Genomic DNA, 18,665 nt, shown 5'->3' on the forward strand with positions numbered 1-18,665 from the left:
GCAGCTACAGCTATGGGTCGTTCCATGTGTATTTCTTGATTGGGGTTATAGTCCCCTGGGAGCTGAGTGGAAACTGGTTGGTTCATATGGCTGTTACTCCTATGCTCCTGTGTCCTTTCTCTAGTTCCTCCATTGGGGACATTGTGCTCAGTCCAATGGTTGGCTGAGAGAACCCACCTATGTATTTATCAGGTATTGGCAAAGCCTCTCAGGAGACACCTATATCAGGCTCTTGTCACCAAGACTAGTTTGCATCCAACATAGAGTCTGGGTTTGGGACTGTATGTGGGATGGATCCCCAGGAGAGACAGTCTCTTGATGGTCTATCCTTCAGTCTCTGCTTCCAGACTTTGTCTCTAATCTACTCCCATGGGTAATTTGTTCCCCCTTCTAAGGTGGATCAAAGTGTCCATACTTTAGCCTTCCAACTTCTTGAGCTTCCTTTGGTCTCTGAATTGTATCTTGACATTTCCTAGCTTCTGGGGTAATGTCCACTTGTCAGGGAGTACATACCATGTGTCTTCCCTTGTGATTGGGTTACTTCACTCAGAATGATATTTTCTAGTTCATTTGTCATCTATTTGCCTGAGAATGTCATGAATTCATTGGTTTTAATAGCTGAGTAGTATTCCATTGTGAATTCAATGTTTTAATATAGGAATAGCATTCAATTGTATAAATGTACCATGTTTTCTGGATCTGTTTCTCTTTTGAAGGACATCTGTATTCTTGACAGCTTCTGGTTATTACAAATAAGGCTGCTATGAACATAGAAAGTGTCAAAGAGCTTCATGCACATGGCCACGGGGGAAATTTTCCTGAACATAACACCAATAGCTTATATTCTATAATCAAGATGGGACCTCAAAAAAAAATCCAAAGCTTGTTTAAGGCAAATGACACTGTCAATAGGACAAAACAGCAACCAAAAAATTGGGAAAAGATGTTACCAACACTCCCTCCAATGGAGGGCTAATATTCACTATATATAAATAGAATACAAGAAGTTAGACTCTAGAGAACCAAATAACTTTATTTAAAATGTGGTAAGGACGTTAACAAAGAGTTAATAAAGAGACTATTTGTTACAAATAATGGCAAGGAAGCACCTAATGAAAAGTTTAACATCATTAATCATCTGGGAAATGAAAATCAAAACCACCCTGAGATTCTACGTCAAACCAGTCCAAATGACTAAGATAAAAACTCAGGTGAAAGCAATGCTGGTGAGGATGTGGAGAAAGTGGAGCACTCCTCCACTGCTGGTGGGATTGGAAGCTGGAAAAAGTGCTCTGGAAGTCAGTTTTGCTGTTCCCAGAAAATTGGACATAGTACTACCAGAAGAACCAGCTATACCACTCCAGTGCATATACCCAGAAGATGTTCCAACACATAGTTAGAACACATCTTTCATTATATTCATAGCAACCTTCTTTATAATAGTCAATTGATGACCTTAGAGCTACAGCCATTAGTGTTCTACTCAGAAAATTGTCTGCTGTACCAAGGCTTTAAAGGTACGTCACTTCTTCTATAGGATTTGGTGTATCTAGTTTTATTTGGAGATCCTTCATTCACTTGGACTTGAGTTTTGTGAAGGGTGATGAAGCTGAATCTATCCTATCAAGAGAAAAAAGAGATATATGACTTTTTTTTTTAAAATCTGTATTCCATTTTTGATTGTCTTATCACAGTTTGTGCTGAAATGTTCCAGATGAAATTTTATATAATTTAGCAACAGACATATTTCTGTATCTCCTTTTGCAATTACGAGGTTTTTAGGGATTTTATGATATTTTCATTTCATTCTTTTTATTAGATATTTAAACCATTTTTAAAGCTTCTAGGTCTCTTCTTTCTTCATAATAAATGCCTTCAATCCCAGTACCTGGCAGGCATAAGAAGGAAGGTGTCTGTGAGTTTAAGGCCAGCTTGGTCTACATAGTTAGTTCCAGGCTAACCAAAGATACTCACTATGGCAATATATTGTCTGAAAAATGTTTTTTCCTCCTTTTAAAAACTACACTGATGAGCTTTCAAGCAAACAGTCTCCATACTGGCATTGTTTGTTATGTAGCAGGGAATAAACTGAGAAAAAGCTTTGAAAAAAATGTAGGTGATGCCCAAATATCACACACTGTCTCATGTGCAGATTTGGCTGTCTTAAAATTCACTATTTAAACAACGCTGGACTCAAATTCATAGATATTTATGTATATCTTCTTTCCAAGTACTGGGGCAAAAGATATGCACCACCATACCTTGATATTTTTTCTTGCCTATATTAATTCATTTTTAGAGTCTGTCTGCCTCTCTGTCTGTCTGTCTGTCTGTCTGTCTCTCTCTCTCTTTCTCTCTCTCTCTGTCTCTCTCTCTCTCTCTCTGTGTGTGTGTGTGTGTGTGTGTGTGTGTTTTGCCTATCCCTTGTCCAGTTCCCACAGAGGAGAGAAGAGGGAGTCAGATCCTCAGGAACGTGAGTAAATAAACTTTAGTACAGAAATCCCATAAACAAATAAATAGATCAAAAAAGGATACTGATAAAATCCAACACTCCTTCAAGGTAAAACCTCTGAAAATATTCAAAAGAGAGGGAAAATTCTCAACAAAGTAAAGACTAAGAATAATAATGAAACACAATGCCAATAATCTATCCATCATACTGAATGAGAGGAACTTCAAATATTTCTCATAAAATAAGGAATAAAAAAGGGTTTCTTTCTTCTTTAAACCTAATGAATATAGAGATTTATTAATAAGACAAGAGAAAGCAACAAAAAGAATAGAGACAAGTAAGTTCTAGGCCAGCATGTCCTTCCTTGCACCTGTTGTGCTTCTCTGAATGCCAGGTCTTAAAAATCCACCTCATTTGATTTTCCAAAAAGTCTAGTAAAGTATCAAGATACAAATATGATATTAAAAATTGATATTCCCTATACCTAATAATGACTATATTGAAAAAATTATGAAAACATTCCTAAAAAATAAATTCCTAACAATACATATCTTGGACTGAACCTAATAAAGAAAGTGAAGCACTTCAATAATAAATACTTTAAAGCATTGAAAAAAAGTAAAACTAAAGAAGGCACAAGAATATGGAAAGACCTCCTATACTCATGTAGTGGAGGAAATACTATTATTAAAATTATTTTAGCAAAAGAAATATACACATTCAGTATAATCCAATACAAATTTCAGTGACATCCTTCACACCATTAGAACAAGCAGCAATAAAATAAAATTAATATTTAAAGATAGGAATTAATATTGGATATAAATTAATAGTTTGGTAATTTTAAGACCTAAATGGTGAAAGTAGAGTCAGATCTAGCCAGAAAAACTAAAGTATTGATGGGAGGGGAAGGTAAGATGTATTTAACATGGAGTAGGTACTTATATGAACATGTTGTAATATCACAAGGTATGCAGTGGAAATACAGAACAACTGTGCCCAGTACTTGTTATTCATCTGAAAGTCATAAGGCTTCCCACTAAAATAGAATATGATGTTTAAAAACACCAAGTCATATTTTGCAAACACTTTTATTAGGACTCAATATACAACTGTGTTAAGAAACTAGAAGGATAACTTTATTCATAGAGATAATCATATGCTCTTGCCCTCAAATAAAATATAAAGTATAATTTAAGAGACATTAACGATTGAAAAATACTATTTATTGTTCCATCCTGTGAAGTAGCAGATAGAGTGAAAGAAAAAGAAAATGTTGAAGAATAAAGCTAGAGAACAGTCATGAACAAGAACACTATTTGAGATGAAGAAGCCCAGAAAATCCTAGATGTGATGAATAAAGCAAACTATTTTTATATCATTGTACCCATGTAGAATTTCCCAATAAGGTATAAATTGCAATCTGATTATTAACTGTATCAGTGTAAATTAAAACAAAATTTAACATCATTTAATAAGCACAATGTGAAGGAAGTTAACTGTAACAATGAGTATGTACAGATTGCATCTTTTAACGACTTTATTGTGGATTATCAAATTATTCAAATACAATTTAGAAAATAATTTGTTAGTTGATGACAATTAAAATTTCTCACTACAACAATAATTACAAAGTAAAATTCTAGATAATCTGTATGGGTATATACCAGTAGACTAATCATGAAATAGAAGAAACTTTACTTGTGATAGGAAAATAATTAAAGTTCCAATTTCTATGAAGAAGAGAATCTGGAGCTTATTGAAATAATTTTATCTACAGAGATTTAATACTCATCAGTGAAAAAGACTGAACATAACAACATTATAGACCATTACATGTGTAATCTTCTAAAGTTGTTTAAAAAAGCTATAAATAGGAGAATACATAAAGTACGCCACATTAAAATAATATGAAAACTGAGAATCGTACAAAGTATGACTTAGGCATGTACGTAACTACTTAAAGCACAGCAAAGAAATACAAACCTTACACTGAGGCTTCCCTCTGGAGAACTGCAACAAAGCGAAGATGCTTGAAGAAGGGAAAAGTTGACTTAAACCATTATAATAATTCCTAAGGAAAGTGGTGCATAATCATTGTTTATATAATGAAAATTCTCTAAGAATCTATGATGTTTTAAGACATTATTCTTCCATGTACTTATAAGTCAAAATCAATTAGTAAATTTGTATAGATTTTAAGAAATTACTAGATAATGAGTAGTCTCCATTAACCATACAGTGATCGACACAATGTAACCACTTACAAAACACTTGAATGTCTAAAGGTTTAGTTAGACATATATTTTTGATGAATAGTTACATATCTTTTTAAATAACTCCAACCAGGACGTGAGCTTCCTGCCATCTACTTGGAACTGCCCCGGTGCTGTGCTTGGCTTGCAACACTATGGTACATGGCTTCAAGAGAGAAACTGGCTCTAGAAAATACGAATTTCTTTATACTCATGGAGTCCATCTGCCTGGCAGATTTTCAGAGTGGGAAGTCTTCCTTTTTAATGGAGTAAAAGTGCATGAGTGCACAGTTTCAGACACATTGAACACAAGTATTTCTATGTCCATCCAGTACTATCTTTGGAACAAATTTTACAATATCTATATCAAAGGAGATTCCAATGGGATCTTCTGTGCTGCTATTATGGCCAAATAAAAGCAACTCAGTCAAATATGACAAAAAATTATAGGAGTGAAAGATATTCAATAACTGAGAGACAAGGCAGATTTGAAATATGCTAAATGTTTATTGATCTTAAGATGGTATCATATCCAACATTACAGTGCGCAATCACACTCTTGATTTAAAAACTAAGGAAGACATAAATAAGTCTTGTTCTAAAACATAATGAATACTACTTTGGTCAAGTAGCCATTTCTGTGCAGGTTTTTGTCAATGGTTGAGCAATAATTCCTCCCAATGTTGCAAGATCCAACTTTATTTCGACTTGGGCCCGATCTGTCAATCATGTTTAAAACAAGTCCTTATCTAGATAAAAGAAAATACCTGAAAACTTCAAAGTCTAAGATATAAAATTCTATGATTTCTCATGTCCTGTTGAATCCCTGGCCTTATACCTCTTCACCATGCCCACATCTACTATCAGATACAGTCTTTCCTTGAGAGTACATTCCAATGGTTGTAAATGATATCAGCTTTCACTTTGTGAAGACAATGTGAAACTCCTAACTCTAGTACTGAAAGGCTCTTCCCATGGAGGCTGTTTGCTCTCTCAGGAGACTCTATCCACTGATCTTTTGAATATCCTCAGGGTAAACCTATCTTTGTTTCCCCTGTGTCTCTTTTAATCTTGCATCCATGTTCTGTCACATTAGCATAGAGACAAGCACAAAAGCTTCCCAAGACTGTGAAACTTACACAATAAATCTTCTGTTTTTCAGGCCCTTCAGAAGTGAGAAACAACAACCTAGAAAGGACTGTTACAGAACTCATGATTACATTGAAATTACTTTGTATTTTATGTAAAGTCCCTGCATCTGACTAACAGAGAAGAAACACATTTTAAAACATCTGTTACATTTGTTTCCACACAAATGATATGCTGTCAATTTTAAACCTAATCTTTACCTGTCCTGGTAATTGTTCAAAAAATGAAAAAAAAAAAAACAAAAAACAAAAACAAAACAACAACAACAAAAAAAAAACAAAAAACAAAAACAAAAAAACAGTGATTTAAAGAAACATCTAGTAGATACACCTAAAGTCACTTCTAGTAGGCAACTATTTAACATTTGATGGCTGGGTTCATTGTGTCTAGTTGGCTCCAAGAATCGCAGGGACAGGTGATTAAACTGCAGATGCCATTCTTTGTTGAAATGCCTTGGCTTCACACCACCATTTTGAATATTCTGACATGATTCATTTTACACAAATCACAAAAAATACATTCTCTTAAAGAAGTAATTTAAGTAACTTCTTTCTGGAATGGCCGCCAGACCTCAGTAGGATCACATAGCATTTGGGAAGAAACATACATCCCAGTAAACCAGCACTGGAGGCCAGAATTGAAAAGATTTCCACAGCCACCATGGTTTTGCCTGTGGAGCTCAGGTAAGTGGGTATAAAAGAAATCCACACACTACAGAAGACCATCATGCTGAATGTGATTGTTTTAGCCTCATTGAAGGTGTCAGGTAGCCTTCTAGCCAGAAAAGCAATAATCAAGCTGAGACTGGCCAGAAAGCCCAAGTAACCCAGAACACAATAGAAAGCGAGGGTGGACCCCTCATTACACAAGAGGATGATTTGCCCATACTCAGACTGCATGTCAATGTCAGGGAAGGGAGGATATGTTCCCAGCCAGATTGCACAGATGCACACTTGAATGATGGAACCACAGCAGACTATAGCATTTGAGAGTCGGGTCACCATCCACATGTGCAAGGTGCTTCCTGGTTTGATGGCTTTGAAGGCCACAACCACAATGAAGGTCTTTGCCAAGATAGCAGAAACAGCAACAGAAAATACAACCCCAAATATCATTTGTCTCAAGACACAAGTGATTGTTCTAGGTTGGCCAATGAATATCAATGAGCAAAAGAAACAGAGCATTAAAGAAACAAGGAGGACAAAACTGAGATTTCTGTTATTTGCTCTGACAATGGGTGTGTCCCGATAGTGGATAAATAACCCTAAAATCATAGCTGACAGTGCAGATAAACTAATGGCCACGGATATCAAAGCAGCTCCCAGAGTATCTTCATGGGACAAAAATGCCATAATTTTAGGGAGACACCGATTCCTCTGCTCATTTGGATACTGATCTTCAGGACACTTGAAACATTGATCCATACCTGAAATGAGGCAGATTTTTTTATTACATTCAACCCATAAATCTCCAGATATACCTATGAGACCTACATCTTGCACAGAGAAACTATTTAATTCTCAAGTAAATGTCAGTGGACATATTCACTGAACCATGATACTGAAAAACAATAAATGAATACGTTATTTTTTCTGGGAGAAAAATATGGATACACTGTATTCATATATATTTAGAAATTGAGTAGACTTGAACAATATGAGAGAATGAGAAATGTGGAAATGATGGTGAGGGCAAATAAGACAATATGAAAATTAAACAAGACTACTTATGAAAGAAAGAGAAAGTTCATTTTGAAATTTTTACTCTTTATCATTTTGTTCCATTTGTTTATTAAATATTGTTATATGAGAACATCATATGTGAATATCATGTATTTTGATAAAGTATATCACCAATTTCTTAACCCTGTAACTCCTTTTCTCTGTCCCTCCAACAATTTTTCTCTCAACTTTATTTATTTTGTTGTGTTTTTCCCATTGAGTTCACTTCATGCTACCTGTATGCATATCAATATAAGGCAATCTACCATAACATGGGTAGAACTATATATCTGAAGCAAACAAACAAACAAACAAACAAACAAACAAACAAGCAGACAGACAGACCTCACTCTTTCACTCCAGCAGCCATCCACTAGCAATAGCTTCTAGCTAGAAGTGAGAGTTTATGATCCTGTCCCCCTGCCATGGTAGCTTCATCTGACTTGATCTGGTACATGATCTTGAGTTTATGTGCTCTAGGACCTTGTCATTTTTGACAAATAATGCTTCCCTACAGATCTCTTCTCTGTGGCTCTTATGACCACTCTACCTTCTCTATCATGGCACTCTAATCCCTAAGACCTATTGGTTCTTATTATGGAAGGTGCCAGAAACATCTAGGAGAAGCTATGAACTAGTAGGAACCTTCAGAGATGTTTTCACTGTGTACTGTAAAGTCAACATGGATTTGCCCTTCTAGGCAAGGCTGAAGGAATTACATAAGAGGAAAAGTCTCTGCTATAAATATGTTCTTCCTGTTATTATGCATACACACAATCACAAAGACTCATAGACATATATTCATACATACACACAAAATCACAGAGACACAGAGATATAAACAGAAAAACACATACACACACACACACACACACACACACACACACACACTTCACCATAAATTAGCCCTTTGTTGGAGAGTTACACAGACTAATGCAGATTTACTATCTTGCAGTGATTCTACATAGAGAAATAGATGATTTCTTAATGTATAATGATGATCTGGTAAGAATCCCTAAAATTTTACTAATTATTATGCTCCATAATATAGGACTACTATTAAGTCCTCTCTGATATTAAAACTACAATGAGAATTCTGCCAGTCTTCAACTGTCACCAATAGATTGATTCTGAGTTAGAAAGCAGACATCTACAACTTAGAACACATTTTATGAAGTTGTAAAACAATTAAACAAAGTCATGAAAAGGGAACTAATAATATAATGTAGGTGCAAGGACAGGAAAAGATATTGACTGGGTTTATCTATCCAAAACTTAAATAAAAACAGTCAAAAATTATGGATTTTAGGCAGAACAGACAGTCAGCACAGGTGAGACCTGCCCTGAAGCTCAGAGGATACTGTCCTGAACACTCCGGCAGAGCCTTCCAGTACTGTCTCTGGCTTGAGATCATCCTCTGCCACAGTGCACCATCTCCAAGTGGCACAAGAAGGTAGCTACCCACACAGTGGTGCAGAGCAGACAGTCAACACAGGTGAGACCTGCTTTGCAGCTTAGAGTATCCCATCCAGGATCCTCTGACAGAAGCCTTCAAGTTTCTGTTTCTTGCTTGGGACCATCCTCTGCCAAAGCTCACCATCACCAAGTAGCACAGGAATCTAGCTATCCACCCAGTAGTGCAGAAGGGTCTTCTTGCACAAGAAGAACCACCCTCACTAGAGGATCACACCCAAAACTCTCTGGTTACCTTCTATGACTTGGGACCACCCTCTGTCACCATGTACCCTATCCAAGTGACACATGGAGGTAGCTAACCACTCAAGAGTGCAGAGAGACCAAGCAGCACAGGTAGGATCACCCATGCATCTTAGAGGAAACAGCCTGAAGCCCTGAGGACACAAGAGCCTAGGGACAGCCTAGGACAGGAGTCTTCTGAGTACCACCTACACCCAGAGTTGATCGGGGCCACAGAGCTCTATACCTAAATACAACCACAATAGAGTGGGTCTCACAGGAATACTTACATACTGATGTACACAGGGAGAATGGTTCACCCAGGAGCACAGATAAGCCACATTCAGAGATAGCAAGCCCAGCTACCACAAGAGATAAATAGATGACAAAACACAAATGCAAGAACATCACCAACAGAAACCAAGGCAACATGGCATCATCTAAACCAAGTTCTACAACAACAGAAAGTCCTGAATACCCCAATACACCAGAAAAGCAAGACCTGGATTTAAAATCACATCTCATGATGCTGATAGTGTATTTTAAGAAGGACATAAAGAACTCCCTTAAAGAAGTACAGGAGAAATTGAGTCAACAGATAGAAGCCTTTAAAAAAACACAAAAATCACTTAAATAAATACAGGAAAACATGGGCCAACAGATAGAAGTCTATAAAGAGGAAGCACAAAAAATCACTTAAATAATACAGGAGAACAAGGGTAAACAGGAAGAAGTCCTGAAAGAGAAAACAGAAAAAACCCTTAAAGAATTACAGGAAAACACAAACCAACAAGTGAATAAACTGAGCAAAACCATCCAGGATCAAAAATGGGAAGTAGAACTAACTAAGAAATGAGAAAAGGAGACAATTTTGGAGGTACAAAACTTTGGAAAGAAATCAGGTGTCATAGATGCAAACGTCAACAACAGAATACAAGAGATAGAAGAAAGAATCTCAGATGCTGAAGATCACATAGAAAACATTGACTCAAGTGGCCACAGGTATGTGGGTTCATTTCTGGATCTTCAATCCTGTTCCATTAGTCCGACTGCCTGTCACTGTACCAATACCATGCAGTTCTTAACACTATTGCTCTGTAGTATTGCTTGAGGTCAGGGATACTGATACCCCCAGAATTTCTTTTATTGTTGAGAATAGTTTTAGCTATTGGGTTTTTTGTTATTCCAGATGAATTTGAGGATTGTTCTTTCTAACTCTGTGAAGAATTGAGTTGGGATTTTGATTGGTATTGCGATGAATCTGTATATTGCTTTTGGCAAAATGGCCATTTTAACTATATTAATCCTGCCGATCCATGAGCATGGGAGGTTTTTCCATTTTTTGAGGTCGAAGGCACACACCTATGGTCACTTGATCCTCAACAAAGGTGCTGAAAACCTCCAATGGTAAAAAGATAGCCTTTTCAACAAATGGTGCTTTTTCAACTGGAGTTTTCAGGTGAAAATTCTTTGTTTAACTCTGTACTCCATTTTTTAATAGGGTTATTTGGTTTTCTGGAGTCTAACTTCTTGAGTTCTTTATATGTATATCGGATATTAACCCTCTATCTGATGTAGGGTTGGTGAAGATCTTTTCCCAATTTGTTGGTTGCCGATTTGCCCTTTTGGTGGTGTTCTTTGCCTAACAGAAACTTTGTAATTTTATGAAGTCCCATTTGTCAATTCTTGATCATAGAGCATAAGCTATTGGTGTTCTGTTCAGGAACTTTCCCCCTGTACTGATGTCCTCAAGGGTCTTCCCCAGTTTCTTTGCTATTAGCTTCAGAGTGTCTGGCTTTATGTGGAAGTCCTTGATCCATTTGGAGTTGAGCTTAGTACAAGGAGACAAGGATGGATCATTTCCCATTCTTCTGCATGCTGACCTCCAGTTGAACCAGCACCATTTTTTGAAAAGGCTATCTTTCTTCCGCTGGATGTTTTCAGCCTCTTTGTTGAGGATCAAGAGGCCATAGGTGTGCGGGTTCATTTCTGGATCTTCAATCCTGTTCCATTGATCCGTCTGCCTGTCACTGTACAAATACCAGGCAGTTTTTTAACACTATTGCTCTGTAGTATTGCTTGAGGTCAGGGATACTGATGCCCTCAGAATTTTTTTATTGTTGAAAATAGTTTTAGCTATCCTGGGTTTTTTTTGTTATTCCAGATGAATTAGAGGATTGCTCTTTCTAACTCTGTGAAGAATTGAGTTGGGATTTTGATGGGTACTGCGTTGAATCTATATATTGCTTTTGGCAAAATGGCCATTTTAACGCTATTAATCCTGCAATCCATGAGCATGGGATGTTTTTCCATTTTTTGAGGTCTTCTTCCATTTCTTTCTTCAGAGTCTTGAAGTTCTTGTCATAGATATCTTTCACATGTATGGTAAGAGTCACCCCAAGGTACTTTATACTGTTTGTGACTATTGTGAAGGGGGTCCTTTCCCTAATTTCTTTCTCAGCCTGCTTATTCTTTGAGTATAGGAAGGCTCCTGGTTTGCTTGAGTTGATTTTACAACCTGCCACTTTGCTGAAGTTGTTTATCAGCTGTAGGAGTTCTCTAGTGGAGTTTTTTTTTATATCATCTGCAAACAATGATAGTTTGATTTCTTCCTTTCCAATTTGTATCCCTTTGACCTCCTTATGTTGTCTAATTGCCCGAGCTAGTACCTCAAGTACAATATTGAAAAGATAAGGATAAAGGGGGCAGTCCTGTCAGGTCCCTGATTTTATTGGGATTGCTTCAAGTTTCTCTCCATTTAGTTCGATGATGGTTACCGGCTTGCTGTATATTGCTTTTACTATATTTAGGTATGGGCCTTGAATTCCTGTTCTTCCCAAGACTTTAAGCATGAAAGGATGCTGAATTTTTTCATATGCTTTTTCTGCATCCAATGAAATGACCATGTGTTTTTTTTTTCTTTGAGTTTGCTTATGTAGTGGATTGCATTGATGGATTTCCATATACTGAACCAACCCTGCATCCCTGGGATAAAGCCTACTTGATCATGGTGGATGATCGTTTTGATGTGTTCTTGGATTTCGTTTGCAAGAATTTTATTGAGTATTTTTACACTGATGTACATAAGGGAAACTGGTCTGAAGTTCTCTTTCCTTGTTGGATCTTTGTGTGGTTTTGGTATCAGCATAATTGTGGCTTCGTAGAAGGAATTGGGTAGTGTTTCTTCTGTTTCTATTTTGTGGAATAGTTTGAAGAGTATTGGTGTTAGGTCTTCTTTGAAGGTTTGATAGAATTCTGCACTGAAACCATCTGGTCCTGTGGGTTTTTTTGTTGGAAGACTTTCTATGACCCCTTCTATTTCTTTAGGGGTTATAGGACTGTTTAGATGATCTATTTGTTCCTGATTTAATTTTGGTATTTGGTATCCATCAAGGAAATTGTCCATTTCCTACAGATTCTCCAGTTGTGTTGAATATAGGATTTTGTAATAGAATGTAATGATTTTTTGGATTTCCTCAGTTTCTGTTGTTGTAACCCCCTTTTCATTTCCAATTGTGTTAATTCGGATACTTTCTCTGTGCCCTTTGGTCAGTCTGGCTAAGGGTTTATCTAGCTTGTTGATTTTCTCAAAGAACCAGTTCCTTGATTCGTTGATTCTTTGTATGGTTCTCTTTGTTTCCACTTGATTGATTTCAGTCCTGAGTTTGATGATTTCCTGTCTTCTACTCCTCCTGGGGGAAGTGGCTTCTTTTTCTTCCAGGGCTTTCAGGTGTGTTGTTAAGCTGCTAGTGTATGCTCTCTCCATTTTCTTTTTGAAGACACTCAGGGCTATGAGTTTTCCTCTTAGCACTGCTTTCATTGTGTTCCAAAGATTTGGGTATGTTGTGCCTTCATTTTCATTAAATTCTAAAAAGTCTCTGATTTCTTTATTTATTTATTCTTTGGCCAAGGTGTCATTGAGTAGAGTATTGTTCAGCCTCCAACAAAAATCCAACAGGAAGAACTCTGAATTCTGAACATCTATGCTCCAACTACAAGGGCACCCTCATTCATAAAAGAAACTTTACTAAAGCTTGAAGCACACATTGCACCTAACACAATAATTGTGGGTAACTTCTACACCCCACTCTCATCAATGGACCATCAGGAAAACAGAAACTAAGCAGGGAGACAGTGAAACTAATTGATGCTTTGGACCAATTGGTTTTAACAGATATATATAGAACTTTTCATCCCAAAGTAAAAGAATATACCTTTTTCTCAGCACATCATGGTACCTTCTCAAAAATCGATCATATAGTGGGTCACAAGACAGACCTCAACAAATGTAAGCAGATTGAAATAATCCCATGCCTCCTATCAGATCACTATTGAGTAAAAGTGGTATTTAATAACAATAAAAACATCAGAAAACCCACATACACATGGAAACTGAGCAATACTCTACTCAATGATACCTTGTTCAAGGAATAAATAAAGAAAGAAATCAAAGATTTTTTTTAGAATTTTAAAAAAAATGAAGGCACAACATATATAAATCTATGGAACACAATGAAAGCAGTGCTAAAAGGAAAATTCATAGCTTTGAGTGCCTCCAAAAAGAAATTCGAGAGAGCATACACTAGAAGATTAATGGAACAACTGGAAGTCCTGGAACAAAAAGAAGCTAACTCCTACAGCTGATTAAGTGCTTCAGCAAAGTGGCTGGCTACAAAATCAACTCAAGCATATCAGTAACCTTTATATACTCAAAGGATAAGCAGACTGAGAAAGAAATTAGGGAAATGACACCTTTCACAATAGCCACAAACAGCATAAAGTATCTTGGTGTGACTCTAACCAAACAAGTGAAAGACCTATTAGACAAGAACTTCAGATCTCTGAAGAAGGAAATCGAAGAAGATCTCAGAAAAAAGGAAAAATCTTCAGTGTTCATGGATTGGCAGCATTGATATAGTTAAAATGGCCATCTTGCCAAAGGCAATGTGCAGATTCAATGCAATCCACATCAAAATCCCAACCCAGTCCTTCATAGAGCTAGAAAGAGCTCAAATTCATCTGAAATGACAAAAAACCCTGGATAGCTAAAACTATTCTCAACAGTAAAAGAACTTCTGGGGGAATCACTATCCCAGACCTCAAAATTTACTACAGAGCAATAGTAATAAAAAACTGCATGGTATTGGTACATGTCAGGCAAGCAGATCAATGGAATAGGATTGAAGACCCAGAAATGGACCCTCACCTGTTGTCACTTGAGTTTTGACAAAGGAGTTGAAAGCATCCAGTGGAAAAAAAGATAGTCTTTTCAAAAAATGGTGCTGATTCAATTGGAGGTCAGCATGCAGAAGAATGCATATTGATCCATTCTTATCTCCATGTACTAAACTCCACTGCAAGTGGATCAAGGACCTCCATGTAAAACCAGACACACTGAAACTAATAGAAAAGAAACTGGGGAAAACCCTTGAGGACATGGGCAAAGGGGAAAAGTTCCTGAATAGAAAACCAATAGCTCATGCTCTAAGATCAAGAATTGAGAAATGGCACCTCATAAAATTACAAAGTTTCTGAGAGGCAAAGGACACTGTTTAAAGGACAAAAAGGCAACCAACAAATTGGTAAAGGATATTCACGAACCCTATATATGAAAGAGGGTTAATATCCAATATATACAAGGAACTCAAGAAGTTAGACCCCAGGGAACCAAATAACCCTATTAAAAATGGGGTACAGATCTAAACAAAGAATTTTCAGCTGAAGAAATTCGGATGTCCAAGAGGCACCTTAAGAAGTGCCAAACATCATTAATCATTCGGGAAATGCAAATCAAAACAACCCTGAGATTTCACCTTACACCAGTCAGAATGGCTAAGGTCAAAAACTTTGGAGAGAGCAGGTGTTGGTGAGGATGTGGAGAAAGAGGAACACTCTTACACTGCTGGTAGGACTGTAAGATGGTACAACCACCTTGGTTATCAGTCTGGCAGTTCCTTAGAAAACTGGACATGACACTTCTGGAGGACCCTGCTATACCTCTCTTGGGCATATACCCAAATGACTCCCCGGCATACAATAAGGACACATGCTACATTATGTTCATAGCAGCCTTATTTATAATAGCCCGAAGCTGGAAAGAAACCAGATGTGCCTCAAAGGAGGAATGGATACAAAAAATGTGGTATATTTACACAATGGAATACTACTCAGCAATTAGAAACAATTAATTCACAAAATTGTTAGGCAAATGTTTTGATCTGGAAAATATCATCCTAAGAGAGGTAACCCAATCACAAAAGAATACACATGGAATGCAATCTCTGATAAGTGGATATTCATTACCCCAGAAGCTCTGAATACTGAAGGCACAAATCGCATAACAAATGACTCCCATTAAGAAGTAAGGAGAGGGTGCTGATCCTGGAAAGGATTGATCCAGCATTGGAAGGGAATATAAGGACAGAGGAAAAGGATGGAGGTGATTGGAGAATGGGTGGAGAGAAGAAGGTTTATGGGACATATGGGGAGGGAATCTGGGAAAGGGGAAATCATTTGGAATGTAAACAAACAATATAGAAAATAAAAATATTAAAATGACCAAAAAAAAAAAAAAAGAAACTGGGGAAGACCCTTGAGGACATGGGCACAGGGGAAAAGTTCCTGAATAGAATACCAATAGCTTATGCTCTAAGATCAAGAATTGACAAATGGGACCTCATAAAACTACAAAGTTTCTGTAAGGCAAAGGACATTGTCAAAAGGACAAAATGTCAACCAAAAGATTGGGAAAGGATCTTCACCAACCCTAAATCTGAAAGAGGACTAATATCTAATATATACAAAGAACTCAAGAAGGTAGAACCGAGAAAACCCCATTAAAAAGTGGGGTACTAGCTAAACAAAGTATTTTCACATGTAGAACTTCGAAGGGCTGAGAAACAACTTAAGAAATGTTCAACATCATTAATCATTAGGGAAATGCAAATCAAAAGAACCCTGAGATTTCACCTCACACCAGTCAGAATGGCTAAGGTCAAAAACTCAGGAGACAGCAGGTGCTGGCAAGGATGTGGAGAAATAGGAACACTCATCCACTGCTGGTGGGATTGTAAGATGGTGCAACCACTTTGGAAATCAATCTGGAGATTTCTCAGAAAACTGGGCATGGCACTTCTGGAGGACCCTGCTATACCACTCCTGGTCATATTCCTGGAGGATTACCCAGCATGTAATAAGGACACATGCTCCACTATGTTCATAGCAGCCCTATTTGTAGTAGCCAGAAGCTGGAAAGAACCCAGGTATCCCTCAGCAGAGGAATGGATACAAAAAAAGTGGTATATTTACGCAATGGAGTACTATTCTGCCATTAGAAACAATGAATTCATGAAATTCCTAGGCAAATGGATAGAGCTGGAGAACATCATATTAAGTGCGGTAACCCACTCTCAAAAGATCAATCATGGTATGCACTCACTGATAATTGGATATTAACCTAGAAACTTGGAATGCCCAAGAAATAATCCACATATTAAACGATGTCCAATAAGAACAGAGGAGTGGCCCCTGGTTCAGGAAAGACTCAGTGCAACAGTAGAGGAGAATACCAGAACAGGGAAGTGGGAAGGAGCAGATGGAGGAACAGGGGGAGGGAAGAGGGCTTATGGGACTTGCAGGGAGTGGGGACTCAGAAAAGGGGAAATAATTTAAAATGTAAATAAAGAATACATCGAATAAAAAAAACAAACAAAAACCAAACAAAACGAAACAAAAAAATTTCTCACGAAAACGTATTAAAACCCAGGGGGTATAAGAAACTTCAAACTCTTTGAAGGTTTGCTGTCAACTATAAGTGACTCTGTATTCTAATCAGGAAGATTGATGACATCTCTAAGTTGATACTCTGAATCTATTACATGAGAAACATTGTACCTGATTGATTTTTTCATTTCCTTGTGCCAAATTGTTATGATAATTGTGCCTGCCTCACTGACTACATCTTTGAAAAGGTAATGCCAACTCTTCATGTATAAAAATCCTTACTTTAGAGCTCCTAAATACATTCAGATCCAAACTGCCTCTGTGTGTGGTTGTTTCTGTTTTTCACCACTGAACCTGTTCCTCTCCTGAAATCCAAAGTTCCCTCTCCAATCTGAATCTTCCTAGCTGGGACTATCCATGGCAGATCTAACAGACATTTATAGAATATTTCACCCTAAAAGAAAATAATATAACTTCTTCTCAGCACCTCATGATACCTTCTCCAAAATTGACCATATAATTGGTTACAAAACAAGCCTCCACAGATACAGAATTTTTGAAATTATTCCACGCATCTTATCAGATAACCATGGTCTAAGGCTAGTCTTAAGATCAAACAAAAACAATGGAAAACACATATACATGTGGACTGTGAACAATGCTTTCCTCAGTGATAACTTGATCAAGAATGAAATAAAGAAAGAAATTAAAGACTTTTTAAAATTTAATGAAAATGAAGACATATCATACCGAAACGTAAGGGACACACTGAAAGTAGTGCTAAGAGGAAAGCTCATAAATCTGAGTGCTTCCAAAAAGAGAATGGAGAAACACTAACAGCTTGACAGACCACTTGAGCTCTAGAACACAAAGAAGCAAATACACTCACAAGGAGTAGACTGCAGGAAATAAACCCAGGGCTGAAATCAAACAAACAGAAACAAAAAGAACTATATAAAGAATCAACAAAACCAAGAGCTGGTTCTTTGAGAAAATCAACAAGATAGATAAACTGTTAGCTATACTAACCAGGGGCAGAGAGGCATTATGCATATTAATAAAGTCATTAATCAAAAGGGAGAGATAACAACAGAAACTTTGGAAATTCAAAAAATTATCAGATCCTAATACATGAACTTATATTCAACAGAGTTTGAAAATCTGGATGAAATGGACAACTTGCTACATATATATAACCAGATAATCAATCTAAAAAGTCCCCTAAGTCCCAAGGAAGTAGAAGCAGCTGTTAAGAGTCTCCCATCAAAAAAGAACCCAGGACAAGGTAAGTTTAGTAGGGAATTCTATCAGATCTACAAAGAAGAGCTGATACCAATACTTTTCAAAATACTCAACAAAATAGAAATTCAGGGAACACTACACACCTGAAAAAAGATAATATATGAAAAATTCCAATATAAGGAGGGCAACTACACCCTACAAAAGGCAAGATAGTAATCTGCTTTTAACACACTCAAAGGAAGATAACCACTCAAACATAAAAATAACATAAAAAACAACAGGAAGCAACAATCACTATTCCTTAATATCTCTTAACACCAATGGGCTCAATTCACCAATTAAAGAAATAGACTAACAGAATGGATATGTAAATAAGATCCCCCATTTTGCTGTATAAAGGAAAAGCACCTCAGTGACAAAGACAAACAC

At 36.9% G+C, this 18,665-nt stretch overlaps 1 protein-coding gene across 1 annotated transcript in view; it reads right to left on the bottom strand.

Moving 5' to 3' along the window:
• Positions 1-6,380: 6,380 nt before the first annotated feature.
• The window catches only part of LOC127678092 (vomeronasal type-2 receptor 26-like), a 39,956-nt gene continuing 27,671 nt past the window's right edge, over positions 6,381-18,665 (bottom strand). The window contains exon 6 of the mRNA XM_052172898.1: positions 6,381-7,282. Coding sequence (XP_052028858.1) covers positions 6,381-7,282 — 902 coding nt within the window. The remainder of the gene's footprint in view (positions 7,283-18,665) is intronic.

The sequence above is a fragment of the Apodemus sylvaticus genome, chromosome 2 (genome assembly GCF_947179515.1).
Source record: "Apodemus sylvaticus chromosome 2, mApoSyl1.1, whole genome shotgun sequence".
Classification (NCBI taxonomy): domain Eukaryota; kingdom Metazoa; phylum Chordata; class Mammalia; order Rodentia; family Muridae; genus Apodemus; species Apodemus sylvaticus.